Source organism: Tyto alba, unplaced genomic scaffold, assembly GCF_018691265.1.
Source record: "Tyto alba isolate M040663 unplaced genomic scaffold, T.alba_DEE_v4.0 Super-Scaffold_18, whole genome shotgun sequence".
Lineage (NCBI taxonomy): Eukaryota > Metazoa > Chordata > Aves > Strigiformes > Tytonidae > Tyto > Tyto alba.
The window spans coordinates 19,879,504-19,898,017 of NW_024881280.1; the positions used below are offsets into that span (position 1 = coordinate 19,879,504).

Sequence of the window (18,514 nt, forward strand, 5' to 3'; positions counted from 1 at the left end):
AAATGGTGAAGAAAGCAAAAGATGACAAAAGAAAAAGAGAAGGAAATATTTCACCTAAAAATAAGCCAAGACTGACTTGCACTAATTTACAGTGAGGGTTGGTACTCTGGTTAGCCTCTAAGCTTTATTTCCTTTGTTAGTGATAACATATAGAAATAAAAAATACAGTGTGGACTGGAAATATAAAAGAGAGAACAAAAATTCACTGTACTGTCTCCATTAAGGTCCACGTTGCACTACTGCATGTGATTATATGATTTATTTGATTGTCTATAATTGCCCCTTTGGAGCCATAGGATTGCATTTTCAGGTGCAAATCTCTCTGATATTAGTGGATTATTGATTGAATAGTGTTCTCTGGAACCATTAAATCCTACTAATGAGGTTTTTCTTTAATTGGTGGATCATTGACCTAGTAGACTATCGCCTAATTTTGGTTTCAGTACTGGACAGGTTTCCCAAGTTTTGTCTTTGCATGTAAGTTAATAGATCATAGTCCCAATAGTGAATAGTATTATAGACTGTATTAGTACATTTACTTACACTAAAAATAATTTCATACTGCCAGGAAACCCATTGATTTTAGTAGAATTATTTGCAGGATAAAGTGTAATTCAGTATGAGTAAGAATATGAGTATAAAAAGAACAGGCCTTCAGTATACATTCCGAAGTGTTATTGCAATCCTTATCAGGTATATTATGTGTAACAAGTATGAGATGTCAGTCAGGAATGGGATTTGCAGTCTGGCAACATATTACTAGAGACAGCAGAGTGGGTTAGATTATGCTTGCTGCATAAAATCCATGGAAAAAGAAAAAGATGTATGTGGATTCCTGCCCTTTGCTGGATGATTGCCTTACTGGTCTGTTAGGAAAATGCTGCATTTCTTCACCTCAGAATAAAACTGAAGGCCTGGCCTCTAATCTGATGGATTTTTTGTGCATTTCACCAATGGCTGATGATGTAGTGTCATTTGTAGCACACCACCTTTCCCTTTATCACAGTGATGCTCATGTTTTGGGCACAGTAAGAGAAACCTTGTTATGTCCTCTAGTCTAAACTTTAGTGAAAGAAAGAAAGCCTGTTTTGTGCCCTCTTTACTTTCATCCTACCTAGTCTTCTTACCCCAGTCCTGTTGTCCAGGCAATGGAAGAACAGCAGTTGAAGGTGCAGTAATGAGAGTAATGCTGAGCCTCCAAGACCATCATACAGTCACCTCATCCAGACATTTGGCTGTTGTCATCCCTTGGCTTTTGGAGTGCCATTTACAGTTCACCTTGACCACATCACCTGCTTCTGTCCTGACCTCTAATTCTAGCCTTCTCATAGGCTTTGGGACTAAAATGTGCATGTCAAAGCCATGTCTGCTTAACTTGTACAAGAGGCAAGTTAATGTTAATTTAAAATATAGCATATTTATGTGAATACTTGTGTAAAACTTATCTATGCAAGTAAGATACTGAGGCAAGCTAGCCCACTTCAGATATGAATGAACCTACCTCATCACAGTGCTGCCTGGCTCTGGTTGATTCTGCTGCAAGTAACTTCTCTTGTTGGGGACTTTTAGTTTTACCATGAGCTGAAACCAAAACATGTGTCTGTATGTATAGTTATGATTCAGGTATGGCAAAAGAATTAACAGAATGTTTTTATGTATTAATGACATATCCATTCTGAGGATGTGTTGCTTTTTTGAAATAAGACGAGGAACACCATTTCTAGAAAAGCCAGTTTGTTGTCCTTGTGCATATACAGATACACATGAAAGCATCATAATATATTTTTGTCTGTTTACCCCAGAACAGCTCAAGTTGTACATTTTTGAATCCAGGCTAAATTTGCTTCACTGACACAACAAAAAATCCAAAGGAAATCTCTTTTTCCTTACTCATTATATGTCTTTATTTTCCCTTTCCTATCACCCCGCCTGTCCTGAAGTCTCCAAAAGACTAGTCTAATTTATTTTATATTTGCTGATTTCCCATAAAAAGATAACACTGATACACTGCAGGATGTGTTTTGCCTGGGATTCAGAATAGGGTAAACTCTCACTACTTTTTGGAATATACCAGGCCCATTGCACAGGGAAAGCAAAAAATGCATGTTTACCATCTGTTGGGGAACTAGATTAAGAAAGGGAGTAAGTACAATATTAACATCTGAACCTCAGCCTGAGGGTTACAGGTATCGATGTACACCCATGCAAGGAAGTCTTTTCTTTAAAGCATCCTGTATAGCTCTGAGGAAGGATACAAAGTTTTAACTGTTCATTAAAGATGGCTGAAATTCTTATACCTAAAGTTTTTAGGTGGTTGGAGAGGGTTTCTTGGCATCTAATGTGTGATGTATGTTGAGAAACATTTCAATTTCTTTTAAGCTGTAATTCTAAGTGAATTCCAGCAACTGGAAGTAAAGTTGAGCCTAATTTATACCTTACTTGATTTTGTAAAGTTTCCACCTGTACCTTAATTGATTTAATCTGCTGAATTTCAACACACATTCGCTTGAAACTCTGCCCAGTGTGGTGATCTAGCAAAAATTTCAAGTTTGTAATGTCCGCTACAGGCAAATTAATTTTGGGCTAGTGTGCTTCAGGATTCATTACAAAAGCTAACCATAGAACTGATATTTATACTATCTGTCTGATGCTTTCCTGACTTTTATTTTAGCATTTTCTGGGGGCAAAAAATAAAGCCTAGCAAATTGTGCCACTTCTTTCAATATTTCTCCTTTGGATCTTTTTCACTGGAAAGAGAACTTCTCAAATTGAATGAAAAGAGGGCACGAACCAAAGGCATTTATAAACACAAACAGTGCCAGACTAGAAAAATGGATCCTCCTGCCATCATGTCTGTCTCCTCTGTCTGAATGACTTGGCTTATCCTCCGGATCCAAGTTAACCCCAACTTTGCAGTGTGCAATAAATAGCTCTAAAACATTTCAGTGTGAAAATTAATCTAATTAATCCCCTGTGTGAAACACAAGAAAAATAAGGCCTGGAAAAGCTATGTTGTATTTCAGTAAGGAAGATGCATTTATATCCAACACTATTTTATTTTTAAAAGTTACCTTCCTGTAATTGCACACTAGTTTAGAGCTAAGATAGGAGCATCTTAACAATAATGGGCACTTTTTTAACAGATTATTGCCAAAAGTGCATTCTTTATTCCAGGGAGACACTGTAATAGATACCAGTGCTTTAGTAATGATACAAGCAATCTGTAAGCTATTATAGTTTCTTTTATAGTAACTTAATCTTCATATTGTTTTATATGTCTGGAATTTTAATAGTGTTTTTAATTTATGAAGAGAAGTATATTACATATTGCTAGTTACATGGGAATATGAGCTAAATAACAGACCATTGAACTATATTCTTACAAACAAATATTTTGAAGTACTTAAATAAGCATAAGGAATAGAGCAAAGAAATTAAAGAATGTTATACAGAGATAATAGCAGCTTTTATAGAATGAGCCCAGAAGCATCTATTCTGGATTGTTACTGGTTTTAATGCATATATTGTACCTCTAGAGAAAAATAAGAAAGAACATGTGTACTTTTAGAATGCTATTTTAAAAAAATATTTAAAATATTTACCTAATTAATAAATTTATTTGCAGTATTGGCTGCAAATAAATGCAAATTCCCATGTAATTTTTTAATGCTAGTGAAACTAATTAATTCATATAAGCACTTGATTATACGTAGAACATAAGTGCCTGTGTAGATTCTTGAAGCCAGTGAAAAAATCAAGTATTTTTTCCTATTAGTTCATTGCCATTTTTAATATGTATAGAAACAGACGCATTTCACAAGGAATGTAGGGAACAGTGCTCAGACTTGTAAGAGAGATATTGTAACACTTTGCTAAGCAGTGGGTTACAGAGAGATACCATCAGCGTAGCAATTTAGTGGTTGTAATGCTATTAAAAGTAGGGCTTTTAAAGGAAGAGAACCAGTTCGCTGTTTTGAAAGAAGTCATATTCTACTTTAAACTGTCATTCTGTATTTCTGACTTGCAATTAGATGATATTTCTAAAATGTCAGTCCCAGATTCTGTTGTGACTGTCATTGTAATAAAATGTGACAGCAAAGATATTATATCAATACTTTTCCATAATTAGCATTAAAGATCTCTCAAGGGTTAAGTACAAAGGTTTTCCACTGCATGGTCTGCAAGCCTTGTGCCTTTAAAATCATTTAATATAGCCAAGACTGGTGACAACTGGGAGACAAATCTATGAACAAACCCGTTTGGAGAGAATAGTTTTGTGGTGTGTGATGTATGTTACGTAAATGAGCTTATTAGGACTCTCATCTATTTTATTATTGGTGCCCAATTTAATAGAGGCATTTAAAAAACAATATTTCTGCCTGACTCCTTGAAATGAAGAAGATACATTGATATAATTGAGAGCAAATGATTGCATGTTGTGCCATTTAATCATGTCATTTTTCAATTGCTGTTTTTTGCACTTCACTGCATACTTATAGAATATTTAGCTTCAGTATAGATTAAGTCCCACAGTATGCAACTGAGTTGAGTTCCCGTATTAAGTGACATTTTCTTTTAACCTTGAAATCAGCAAAAGCATGCAAGTTTGGCAGTATTTTTCTAAAAGATGACAAGTCATCATTCATTTCCTATCTTTGTCATTTAGCTTCTTTATTTTGAGGAATTAGTTTCTTACTAATATTTTTTGAGGAATTATTGGTTTTCTTTTTCATTTGGAAACAGAAATTCTAATTTTCACTACGTGTCCTGTCAGAATGGAATTTGAAATGCAGAGATGTATCACCCTAACAAGAGAAATTCCAACAGGCAGTGCCATTTCACAGAAAACACTGTAAACCACATTTTTTTAAAGAGTTGCAGTTTGGTTGTTGTACTCGGAAGGGTAGTTTCCATTCTCAGATTCTGCTTTAATTTCTGATGTGGTTGTTGTACTAAATAACAACAGTTCCATCTTAATTTCGTCTTCCATCAGGCAACAACTGATGCAATCGTAAGGGCATCATTCCCTCCGTCACATACCCACATCCTGTAACAAGGAGAGAGGGTAAGCCTTTAACAGACCGAGGTTAGACAGTAACTTCCTCTTAGATCTGGTCACTCCAGATTTATCTAGAGTCAGACTTCTTCCATTTTCCTAAAAACACCCAGTATTTTCCATACACAGAAACACAACATACGCCTAGAAACAGCATTTGTCTCAGTCCACCTTGGCCCTTGGCATTTCTTCTGAACCTGAAAGCCCAAAGAAAATCCATCTGCATAAGTTACTACTTGTCATTTTCCATCTGTTTTCAAAGTGCTGTGTATCTCTACATGGACCTTTATTATTCCTACTTGTAGAGTGAAAGCAAGAAAGACAGAAATGGTTAAAAGGACTTCAGGTTGCATAAAAATTAACTCCCCAAGCAATATGCAACAAATGATGCTACAAAAATTGTATCTCAACATTTAATGTGGTGATTGTATGTGGATTATGTGGATTTAAGTGAACTAAACTAATCTTAAACTGACTTTTAAACTATTTTTAAGCACAAGTAGTCCCAATGAATTCACTGGGAACCTTAGTACTTTTAGATGGTTAATATTAAATACCTGCTCAGGAACCTTGATGTAACAGTGCTTCAGTGGCCAACCCATCTACCATGTTGTGTGAGAAAGACAACTTCCATCCATGTCTGTCAGTTGTGCAGAGTAGGCAGTGAGGCACAGCACAGGTGCTGATACACTGATACAAGAAGGCTGAGGGGTGGAGGGGGAAAAGGGGCTTGAGGGGCTCTAATATTCCTCAACTTCTCACCTTTCTATGCCTCCCCTATGCTCTGGCACTGCCTAAAGCTGCACACGTGTTCCTGGTCACATGCCATTCCCTTAGGCGTCACACAACTATGCAGAGCACCTTCTGTTCAGACCATGGCTACTTCCATCCCCATAGATAGGGCCATTAGCCCATGGCTTGGAAAGTGTGTTTGATGTCATTCGACTCAGCAGGGGCTTTTCCAGATGATTTAAGGCATGGTATTAACAAGCTGTGAAAGTAGTTTCAGCTAGCCCTTTTTAGCTGTGCGGTTGATAACTTCAAAGCACTGAAAATAGGAGTAGTCAGAAGGAAGAAATATCTTCCAAGATTATTGCAGCACAGACAGGAATCCTCAGTACAGGAAACCGTGACTCGTAATAACATTATAATGAATAACACCTCAATTTTATCAGGGTATCTGTTGTGAAGCAAAGGACTCGGACACAAAGTCATGTTCATACACAGCAGCTGCAGTTACTGTGTACACTCTTAGCCTGCAGCAAAGAAATCAAATACGTTAATTTAAGTCTCACTGCAAATGATTTAAGTGAATGTGTTTCTCCCACACTTGCAAAGCTTTGGATTGTATTTAGTTACCACAGCTCAATGGACACATAGATAGTGTGAGGAGCCACTATCAAAAGTGTCTGATCTCTTAATCTATACTTCACCAAATCTTCCACACACCCAGGAGATTAAGCAAGCCTAAGTGATGCTGTGAGATCATTTCCTAATTTTCTGAACTGTCAAGTAGCCACTGGCTCACTATAGCAGCTGTAGACCATCAAGCGCAAACCTCAGTAGAGATACTGAGCTTTATTTTTTTTTTTTTTTAAATTAATCATGAATTACAACTGTTAATTCACAGTGTAGAATGTACCTTGAAAATAATTCAAGTAACCATGGTCCTGGAAGCATATTTTGTGTCTATAATTGCTATATTGCATGCCATTTTAACAATAGCAGAACATGGATGGAAATGCAAAACTGTGAGATGTCGTGTCATATGATACAGGCAATCATCGTGTCTCTTTGGGACTCTGTATACCAGGCCCTAGTGCTGCTTAAATTCATTATTACTAGTGCTATTATATGGGGTTTAAAGATGTCTTTACATGATTAAGTTCTCTGACTTTTAAAGTATTTTTGCTCTAGCCAACTATTTCAACACACTGTTAGATACAAGTACTTCATTCTTCTCCTGTTTAATATTAACCATAATATCATGTAATAAAATTGAAACAAAAGTGCCATAGGCCTAATTGTACTGTCACAGCCATGTAAATCAGAAATAGCTCCAGTAAAACTACTGTTATTACGCTGGTGTAAAATTGATGTAAATTAGAAATGACTTGGATGCTGTAGATCTGCTTTCAGATAACAATGTAAAGGCCTTACATATACTCCTATATAATGGCTTATGAATTAAATACTCCTTACCTCATGATATTATATGGTATTGTATCAAAAAAGAACAATATTTATAAGGGATGACATAATCAGATAGATCAAAGTAAGTTAATATTATGGGGCCAGATTCTGAGCTGTATTGACTTCCATGAAGTTAATACAGATCTACATAGATTTGTCTGCCATCAGTATATATCTTACCATCACTTCCATAAAATTGAATTGCTTAGCTGTTATAAAATGTATAATAAGAACCCGGCCTTTATCTTTAGGTAGATTTTTTGGTTTGGTTTGGTTTGTTTTTTTCCTGATGTGACATTATGTTAATTAACACACAAAGGAAATGTGCCAGACGTAGTGGTTACATCAAGAACTATGAAGGAAGCTAGTAATGAACTCTAGGAAAAGAAATAAGGGCAAGTTCAGGAAATGTAAGTGAAAATGCAGCTCTAGTATAAATTGAATAATAAAATTCCTGGTCATATTTTGCCATAAATAGTGGTTTGGGAATTTGTCATTCACCTTATTTAAAATTCAGAAATATTAAAGGTACAGGGTTCTCTCATTATAGAAGTAATAGAATTCTAGCTATTACAGAGTTAGGGTAATTTAAATAGCTATAGAATGCATTATATCAATAAGTGGAACATCTGTATGAAATGTCCACCTGCTAATATACTACTCAGTGTACTTTACAATGAAATGTACTTAATCATTTTAAGACGTCTTCTAATGAAGCCTTATCACGATTAACATTTTGAACACAAATAATTTTAGGCATTAAAACTTCCACTTTAAATGAGGTTGCATTGTCTTGTTTACCCTTGTTGATTAATAAGCAATCTATTAACTGTTAGAATGGCCCATGTGTGCCAATGGAAGTAGCTATGCTTGTGGTCTTAATCATAATTTCTCTTGAAGGCTTTGAATAAAAAAAAAATGGCTTGGACACTATCCACAGGCAAAGAAAAGATATATATTTTTAGATGTGTATAACAATGTTTTGCTTCAGACTTTCAGCTTAGTATTATTGATCAAGCACATACTTCCAGTAGCAAAATACTCCTTTGAGGTACAATATTTCTAAGTATAAATTCCAATTTTTAAAGGAAAAGTGATGTGAAAACCTGGAACTTGAATTCACTTTCTATAGAATGTTATTGTTCTGCTAATAAAATTCGGGAGGACAGGCCCTGATTTTTATCAGTTAATGCTTGTGAACAGCTTTGAGAGATTCAGTGGCTTTTTTAGTTTGCTTATTATGATTAACTGGAAACTTAAGTCAAATACTCTGTCTTCAAAAAAGATGATAGTTCAGATTTTCTCATAGGGTCATGCACTTTCATCTGTAGCATCCCACAGAGGGAACCAGATGTTGGCAAGTTACAATTTAAATTATCTGGAAAGCTTCCACGTGTGGAGCACAGTCCTTTTAAATTCAAGAGTAGTACGGGCCTATGATAATAGTTGAATACTTGAACCATGCAATGCTGTAAAAGTATAAGGTCTCAGGAGCTGGGCTGAAGCAGTCATACTCAGATGCATTTGTGCCTTCTGTACCCAAGCTTCATAGATATCATTATTAAAACACATTATGAGTTAATAAAATCCTGATTTGATGTTGAGTGACAGTAGATTGTGATTGTGGATTAGAGCATGCTCCAAAGCACCCTATGTGATTAGCTGCTTCCAGGTGGTAGATGTCTCTTTAGTTTTGGCATATACAATGCATTATTTATACTGCTATTGAATAAGATTCTCAGTATAGTTACTTGGGTTTCTTGCATAGAACCAACATATCCTGCCTCCCATCGATAATCAGCGATATTAGGGCTTAACGATTCTCTCCCATCATGCAGTTCACATCAGACTGTATTCTTGGTAGCACTGGAATAAGTATGATGAAATAAATGCAGTGAATTACTCAACTTTAAGAAGGATACAGTTATCACAGTACGCTTACATTTACTTGAATATGGAACTACCCAGGAAATATTGTATGATAACAAAAAACATCTGTGAAGAATTTTACACTGAGTTTTCTCCTTCCTTAAGGTTTTTCCTCTGACAGGGTACATATGACCCATAATTTCTATTATTTTTTCTAAAAATATATATATTGTCATTGCATGACTACAATTTCCCCCTCCATTTTTTCCTGAAAAATTTCTGAAGCTGATTACTGTCAGGGTAACTTGTTTCAGATGTGTCCCAGCTGAATGAAAAAAAAGGAAGAATAAACCAGTCTACACCATAAAACTTTCAACATTATTGAGACAGTTAACTATGTATGGCATTTGTTTGAAGAAGATTGAAAGTAGCTTTACTCCTTCTGTGCTATTAAGACTAAGACTGTTTATCTGAAAATAAAACTCTAAGTTTTGACACTTAAGTATGGAATTTATGGAAGAGTTGAAAAAACTATTGTAAAACAGAGATTGAGCACCATTAAATACCAGATAATAGTTAATGTTTTCATTTGCAAAGTATTCCCCACTGACATATGTTGTTTGTCTATCCTGCAGTCTCTATGCTGTGAGGTCAAACAGAGACGTCGTGGCGTAGCCTCTGTGCTGCGATTATGCCAGCACCTCCTGGATGACCAGGAGACCTGCAACCTAAATGCAGATCACCAGTCCATGCAGTTGATAATTGTGAACCTTGAGAGGAGGTGGGAAGCCATTGTCATGCAAGCTGTCCAGTGGCAAACAAGGCTACAGAAGAAATTGGAAGAAGACTCGGTGAGTGATGCTTCCTTTAAAAAGATCTCATGTGGTTTCATTCTTCATGAGAGACACTTTTTCAGTGCAAGACAAACACATTCATCTCGGAGTGTTTTATTCTGACTGAAGATGCAATTCCTAGTCTTTACTGCCAACAAGTGAAGCCATAGTTTTTCACAAAGCATTGTATTCTATGGACAAAACTGATTAATAAGATAAACTCACAATATACACGTTCTGTTTTCTGGGTATTCAATCTCATCATATCTGATCCTGTCAAATAATGAAAACAATCTCCTCTTGATGCCAAGTTGCTCAGAACCTAACAGAACTGGGCCAAGAGACATATTTCATTGATTGTAAATATATTTCAGAAAAAGTATTTTCTGTGTAAGTAAAGCTGGTTTCAATTAGCATCCTGGCAGTAGATGTGTATTTCACATAGAATGCCATGGGTATGTCATTAATATACAATTCTGTGTTATTTGAATGTAAGTAAAATGCATTAATTTGCTTTTATCTCAGGGAAAGGATTCCTAAGAGGCAATATAGCACACTGCTTAAACCATCCATTAAGTGGCATAAATTAGACAGGTTTTCTACAGCGTAAAACTATATTACAAAGCAGTATCTACTTTTAAACAAAAAACCATAGGGGGAACAAAATAATCCCTACTGTAACACCATTGACTGTAATGGATGAATTGGCTCAGCATGTTTTGTGCTACTATCATAATGCTGAAGTCTGTATGTTGCAACTATACTGACAGCAATGATAACCCTATATAGTGCATATACTGAAGATCCTTGATGAGATTTGAGAACAAGTGATATATATTTAGCTTACATAATTTTTTAGATTTATATCAAACAAATAAAAGGAAAAAATGCTTGATATTTACATGCTTCCTAACAATTATCTAACAGTGAAATACTACTTTTGGCTTCTTTTTGTTAAAGTTCCTTTATAAAAATAACAGAAGCTGTAATTTTCTTGTTCAGTTATGGCAGTGTAGTATGAAGATATACAAGACATTGTTCAGAAACAGTAGCAGTTCCTGAGTGAAAATACTATTAGTCTAAACGGGCCAAGAAACGGTGAGTTAGCGGGGAGGATGCTGTGGATGAGTGAATCGTTGAAGGTAATAATAGTCTGTTGCCTGCCTACCTTCATCAGATGTTATAAAGTAGGAGTGCTCCTCTGCTGTGTGGTTTATTGGCTGCTTTGCTTTAGGTATTGGGGTAGATATGGGACTTGAGAAAGGAACAGGTTTAAATACACTTTCAGGACAAGTCAAAAGGGACATGTCTCTGTATGAGGCAACATGGAAGGAAGACATCCTTGAAAAGCAGATGGAGCGTCAGCATTGGTCTTATAAGCATGGGATTAATCAACTGACAATGTAAGAAGTGTGGGTAATTGAGGAGTGTCAATTAAACCCTGAAAAATTTGATCTGATTAGAAGAAATGTAAAATGATGAAGCCATATGTGGTTGTACAGCGGTATAGAGAAAATAAAGTATTATTTTTCAGCTTTTCCTTATACATCTACATTCAGAGGGAAATATTGACTGGAGAGGAGTGCTATTGGAAACAGCCAAGGAGATCAACTAAGAGCTTTCACTACATGACCAGCAGAAAAAGGTCAAAGCTTAATGATACTAAGATTCCTCTAACAGAGCTAGTGAGAGCTGTAGATGTCACAGCTGATGCAGATTACCAGAGGGACAACAGTCATACTAACAGAGCATGAAGAAGAGACGAGATCTGGGGAGGACAGAGCAAGAATTCCCTTTTGTCTGTGCTTAGTTTATGTAAATGGACACTAAAAGGGAGGTATTTAAAAGACAGGCAGGTGAGCGGGGTTAGATGCAAAGGAGTTCACTTGAGCCATCAGTCCAGAGGTGGGAGCTGCAGGTATCTGAATGTATACTATCATCTAAAAAACAGAAATGGAAGCTGGCAAGGAAAGAGTCTTGTTCAAGTCTAATGAAAAGCAGAAGAGGAAGGAAGAACAATTAGGAAAAACACACAGAGAAAGTAGAAAAAGAATCCTGAGAACAGAAAATCCAAGGCAGTAACTTGTTGAGAATCTGATCAAGTGGAGTCAAAAGTAAAACAGACGCTGGTAAAATAATGATCATGAGAAAATGTTAGAGAAATTTCAGTGGAGTTAACAGAAGAAACAGTAGTATTTCAGATCCAGAATGAAGCTGAATAGAAAATGGGGGTAGGAGTTTTAAACAATACATTCACATTAAAATGATAGGAAAGACAAGAAATAAAAGAAGACAAATTCCATCTTAACAGTGGCAGAGAGACAACGTTCTTGAGTTTTGATGGTAATGAATCTGGGAGAGCAAGAAATAAGAACAGAAGTCAGCAGTGAAATAGTCTGGGCAAGTGAATAGGTTAGAAGATAAATATGAGACTGAGGAATAGAACAGATTGATAAACAAAGAAAATATAATAATAAAGATTTTTAATTCTCCTGAGAAATGCTGGTTATATTTTTGTGATGGTTCCATCTTTGGAATATTTTAGTCGTATTATCAGTATATTACATCGATAGCTCCAGTAAACTGTTGGTTAACGCTACACAAAATGTTTAATGAACTGACCAGCAGTAGAAAAACCAGTCACATATTGGAGCTTCAAAAACAAGTGTGTGTAGTGTTAGGCAACAGCCAAACCAAAAAATAGTTCTCAGAATCCAGATTTTTAGTTGCTAGAGGCTGAGTATCTGTTGGGTCTATAACTGCCCAAGAGAGATTGGACTGGGTTTCTACTGTGTTTCTCTAAAATGTTAAGTACCACAAAGATGATGAGCTGCCTTTTTCATCAACAAAACTTAAAATTTGCTTGTAGTAAATATATATCTTCTATTAAACCTGGAACGGAAACGAGTTGCATTTGTGAGATAACTTAGAGAGTGCTGGAAAGAAGTCTAAGTTATGGTAGTGAAAGCATATTATCTCCTTTTGCATGTGGGCAGCTGCCGCGTGGAAGCAGTTTGTTGTTTGCACTTGCAGTTACTCTAAATAAACTGTTATGAGCTAATTAGCGCTTGGCATTGCTCTTGCAGCAGGAGTGAAGTAAGTCTTGTGTTTCTGTTTGGGATTGCATAGATCAGGATTTGAGACATGGTGAGGGTATGAGTACAGCACCTTGCTTGATATCCAGATGCTTGGAAGTTTGCAAGGTACATGCTGCTTTGTTCCCACTTTGCCCGAGGTAGTCTGGAGTTACTTGCTGGGCTGAATTGACTTTCACCAGGCAGGTGTATCATTCTTTCCACTGAGAAGTGGCAGCCATTTAGAGCTATCACAATGCTCATCTAATTTTCACTGTGGGCTGTCTTGTTTTAGAACCTCTCATCCTAGGCTTGTTTATAATAATGATTCTTTGACGTATGTCTGTATCTACAAGTTTCTCACCTTGATAATACTATCTGTATTCTCAACATTTAAAGATGCCCTAGACACTGCAGGCTTCAGGTTTCTTTGTCTTCCCTGGCCTGAGTTGGCATGTTCTAGCCTTCCTTTTGACTCAGTTCCTGTGTAGTCATTTCTTGGGTAGGTACCAGAACTGTTTCTTCTGCTTCCCTATCTCTCTGTATTGGATAGTGTGCCAGTCTTGGCACACAAACAGTATCCCTTGGTAACAAGTCTTTATTTGTGGTTGCCCACAAAATACTGTAATTTATGAAAACAAATGAGATGTTTTTATACCCTGATGGCATCTGACTCATTCATGGCATCTGACTTGCTGACAGTAAATAAGATAGCCTAAATTATTATATTGCCTCATATAAGTACAAGAATCACTTCCATCAACTACTGTCCTTAATTTGTGTACTGGGATCTTCCTTTGTCCTGTGTCTGTCCCTTTTTACATTCAGTCACTTATATGGGCCAGTTATAGCATTACAAAGGTATGCTGGAATTAAATACAAAAGGCTTTTAGGTTTCTCTTGAATTGTTTGTTTTCACTGATGGTTTTCAGCAATGTTTATTTTTGCTCAACATTTAAAATAGCAGGGACCGTAAGTTTACCAATAACAAGAAGATATCAACATGTACTACAAACACCTGAAGTCTGGTAAAAGATGTTGTGCTCATAAACAAAAAGTTACATCTAGAATAGGAAATTATTAATAAGAATCACTGCAGAAGGATGGAATGTGGTTAGATTCAGTAGGTTAATCTAGCTATAAAGAATGAAGCATTCATACAGTGAAAAGAACAAAGATTACTTTTAAAAAACAGTAGGACACTTGTCTGTTACTGGAAGCAGTCCTAATCTGTTTTAGCAAAGGAGGTTTTTATTTTCCCCATCTGTTTTTTTGTGGTAAATTCTTTTCCCCCAGATTTATCATTCCATAGTTTGCTGATATAATGTTATACGTCACCTAAATTTTAGCTTCAGAATTACACAGATGCCTTGTAGTTTGCCTAACAAGACCCTGCTAGCAATCATCTTAAAAGAAAAAGGAGTCTGCCTGGCAATTGCATCAGCAATAGCAACAATCTTTAGTCAACTAAACCCAAAATTGCCATCTAAAATTCCTGCACAACAGCTGGAGAAGCTTTAACTCACTATGCACTTCCCTTTAGAGGGTCTAGTCTACTTGAAAGACTGAACAGTTAAAAAAGGATTCGGGACAGACTCAGTTATGGCCATGCCCATTAGTTTACAACAGTTAAGTCAAAGTCAGAATTTGTAAATTGTTTAATGTAATTTTTTTTTGATCTTTTGCTCGGCCAGTGGTACATGCATGTGTTTAGCCTCAGTGGATTATTCCAGCTTGGAATATTCTGTGGAATAAACTGTGAATATTGGAATATTCACAGTTTGGGGATGTTCTGTCCAGGTCAGATATGTCTCTGTTTAGAAAGCTACAATAAGGTGACCATGGAAATTCACTTTTCTGGACTGTTTTACCAATGCTAGAGTATATAAAACTGTTGTACTGCTGTGGCTGGGAGAGAAACAGAATTGTGGTTTCTAATGTATTTTACTTCTTCAGTTGCAATTCAATATTCCTGCCTTTTTGGTGACTGGAGAAACTGATTTTTCTCCAGACTGCTCATTCACTGAATGAGGAACATATCTGTTTTATGGAGCAGACAATCTCTTTTCTTATTCAACAGTGAGGGCTAATTATTTAAGGGACAGTATTAATCATGCTTTTTAAATGGAGATTTTGAGCTAAGGCGATTTGGGTTAAGGTGCTGTAATTCCCACATTGTCCTGAAAATGTCTGAAATTTTCATTTGTCTGATCACTAAGTTCACCACTATGCTTCATGAAAAAAAAAATTATTTTTATTTATCTTGTTCTTCTGAGTCATGTGTACACTACACTGTATGTCCAGCAACCCCCCCCATTTGTAGTGGCTTGAAAGTATGCTGTACATCCAGCCACATAATTGAAAATAATAAGGCCACAATAAATGGGATGGCCTTGGGGTATAACACCCAAGGGATTCAATTGGTGTCGCTTTGCATCAATGTCCATGCATCATGGTAATTGAGGTAACATAACCAATTACCACATTTTAATTAGAGTTGTAAGGACTTGGGAAAATCTGCAATGGTGAGACAGCTTACTTAAAAAAAAGACACCTCTCTATTCCACAGGCTTGTTTCTTAGGAGGTAAAGAGCCTGCTTAAAGCTCTGTTTAGGATTTTTTCCAACTTCGTCTTGGTTTCATTCTTTATAATGCACTTTGAAAACCAAATTATTTAAAAATACTGTATTGCTTCTGATCTGGTATCTTTATCCTTTTTCTCTCTTTATCTGTTTCTGTGATGCTTTCCAGAAAAGAGAGCAGTATTTAATAATGCTAGGCATGGTGTCTCCCCTTTACTTCTCTATATTTAATTCACTGGTGCAATATTTTTTCAAGCCATGGGATGACACTTGTGCTAAGCTTAAAAAAAAAACAACACAAAAATCTCCTTCCTTCAGAGGTAAGAACTGAATTTGTCGTTGTTCTGTTGTTAGATAGCTTCATTAAACAAAAACTTGGTTTCTAAAAGATTCTTATTTTATCACGAGCCATTATTTTATAAGGTGGGATCTAGATAAAAATCTTGCATAAAATTTAGAGGTTCATCGGAAATGCCTATTACAGCAAAGCACTCAGTGATGATGAACTTAACTGGTTGAGGAGAGCACACTAAATGTTGTACAGTGCTGAACACCTATTACATGATCTAGCCCTCACAAAGTGATTATTTAATGACTTATGTTTGAACCTTTACAAATTGATTCTTTTCCTTATCTATCACAAGTAACTTTTGTTTTGATATTGGACCTCTTTATATAGCATATGACAGTACAATCTTGATTGCTTGTATTTGTTTCTGTCAGTCATCTTGTCATACTTGTATCTCAACACTGAAGACTGTTCACTTTGGCACTTTCTTAAAATATATATTTTTTTAAGTGAATGGATATTTGATTACTGAGTCCATGATGTGATGCATCATCCTCATACTTGAGGTGCATACATTTTGGAGCTCCTGTGTTGTATTGCATGGCTGATTTGTGACGTGGAATAATTATCTATAGGATCTAAAATGAAGTTACATAAATGGTGAACATAGGTCTAGATTTTTCTTGGACTTAATTGAACATATGCCCCATGTTCTTGCAAGAAATTCTCTATTTCTCATAATATTCTTGAGGACCAGCCATGGTTATGATGGCAGCCGTCATGGCAATATGCAGAGTCTGGATGACCTGGCAAAACTAAAGCTGGTAAAATCCTTCTTGCTGAGCAGATCTTGCTAAAAAAATTGCAGACCCAGTGGAGTTTAGTAAAATTAAATAAAAATTCAGATAAATACTGTGTTATATTATTGAGAAAATCTCCTGAGTGGTCACCTGCAGTGGTAGGTTTTAAAAGTGAATAAGAAGAATACATTTAAGTCTTTTCACAGAGGACTCTTCTCCTTCCTCAGAAACTGCAATATCGGTCACAACTAACTAACAGTATATGGTAACAATCCAGAGGTGAAATACTCCATGAAACATTACCAATTTGTTAAATTATTTAACTGTTTCCCTTACTCTGGCTGATGTTGTCATGTTTTGTCATGGCTTTGTAAAACGATAGGAAGCCCAAGGTGTGTATTCAAGCTCATAACCCCAGCCAAAACAGAACAAATTCCAATCCTCTGAGAGAGCAAACCCTCAGAGGTGGTCATGTGAACTCAATGCCACCATGTCAGACTTTTAGCTGTTGCTCTAATTTTGATCACGTTATGGACCCTTTAGTTGTCAGTTGAATTAGGGGAAATGGGGCTGATGATTAATCCGGACTCCAAAGACTAAGGCAGCCCTATTTCATTATTTCCCAGTCTCTGTTAAAGCATAGTGAGCCTGAGCTCTGTCTCTGGTGAGGATGGAAAGTGAAGGTACATACTTCTAACTTTCTCTGGACTCTCAGAAGATGATTTGGGAGTAGGCTGAATTTTTGAGAGCAAATATACTCACCAATTCTACCTTGTAACCTGTGTGACCTTTGTTCTTTTCTGTTAATGAAAAGAGAGCACTGAATAGGAAGCCTTCACATGGAGCACAGTTTCAGTATGGAGAATGTTAGGAATAGGCTTTCCTGTGGAGCCTCTTCCAGTGCAGTTTATCTTTGCTCCATAAGGATGAACCACCTAGAGCAGAAAGAGTAGATCAGCATTCTTGTTCTTTCAATCATTTCCTCTGCACTGAAAATTCCAGACATGTTTTCTGCTAATGTTGATGGTGTTGATTGCATATGAATTTTTAGTTTACATTATAATGAAACCTACAAGAACATTTCTTGTAGCTTGTTCAACTATGGTCCTACAGTAGCAAGTTTCAATCACCATCCATCTCAACTGGACTCAATATACTTCTTTGAGATGCATAGTTCTATTCTGTGACTCCTTGCTAATTCTGCACACATTTAGTTTCTTCACCCTCTCCAGGGTATTCAGCAAACTTTGTAACATGAGAGGTGAAAGTTACTTTTTTGTTGTTGGCATGAACACAGGAAGATAAATGAAATTATATTAAAAGCAAAGAGTTATTTTAATGAGAAAATCAATTGCTGCAATACTTAATTACTGCAAGCCTCTTTTGATTTTATTTTTTTTTTCTTGATGAAGCACACATTTCTGTGCAATATTTTAAATTTACTTGCTTTTTTAGAAGACAGGTTTCTTTATGAGACTGGGAGTGCTTCATAATGGCTGATCATATTTTAAACACAAAGGCTATAAAGCATAATAAAGCATATGTTTCCCAGTATTCTTTTTAAACCAAACATGGTTGCTTGATCATGTGTAACTACTGTCCACAGATCATACAACAATAGAAAAACTGACCAGGTATTTGGGACAGAAAATATCATGATCACGATGTTACAGGACTAGATTCCTGTTGTTATAATTAGCTCAAAGCATAGTGTCTGAATTGGGTGTAAAATACTGAATCTGTACTACTGTTTTTTAGTAGTATCCTGTGAGGAGTCTGTTTCAGTGACTGACAAGTCTTTAAGTCACAGATACTTTG

At 36.2% G+C, this 18,514-nt stretch overlaps 1 protein-coding gene across 1 annotated transcript in view; it reads left to right on the forward strand.

The window, feature by feature from the left end:
* AKAP6 (A-kinase anchoring protein 6) overlaps positions 1 to 18,514 on the forward strand; it is a 295,063-nt gene that overhangs the window by 254,518 nt on the left and 22,031 nt on the right. Inside the window, 1 exon segment of the mRNA XM_042791037.1 lies at positions 9,754 to 9,969. Within this exon segment, the coding sequence (XP_042646971.1) occupies positions 9,754 to 9,969 (216 nt within the window).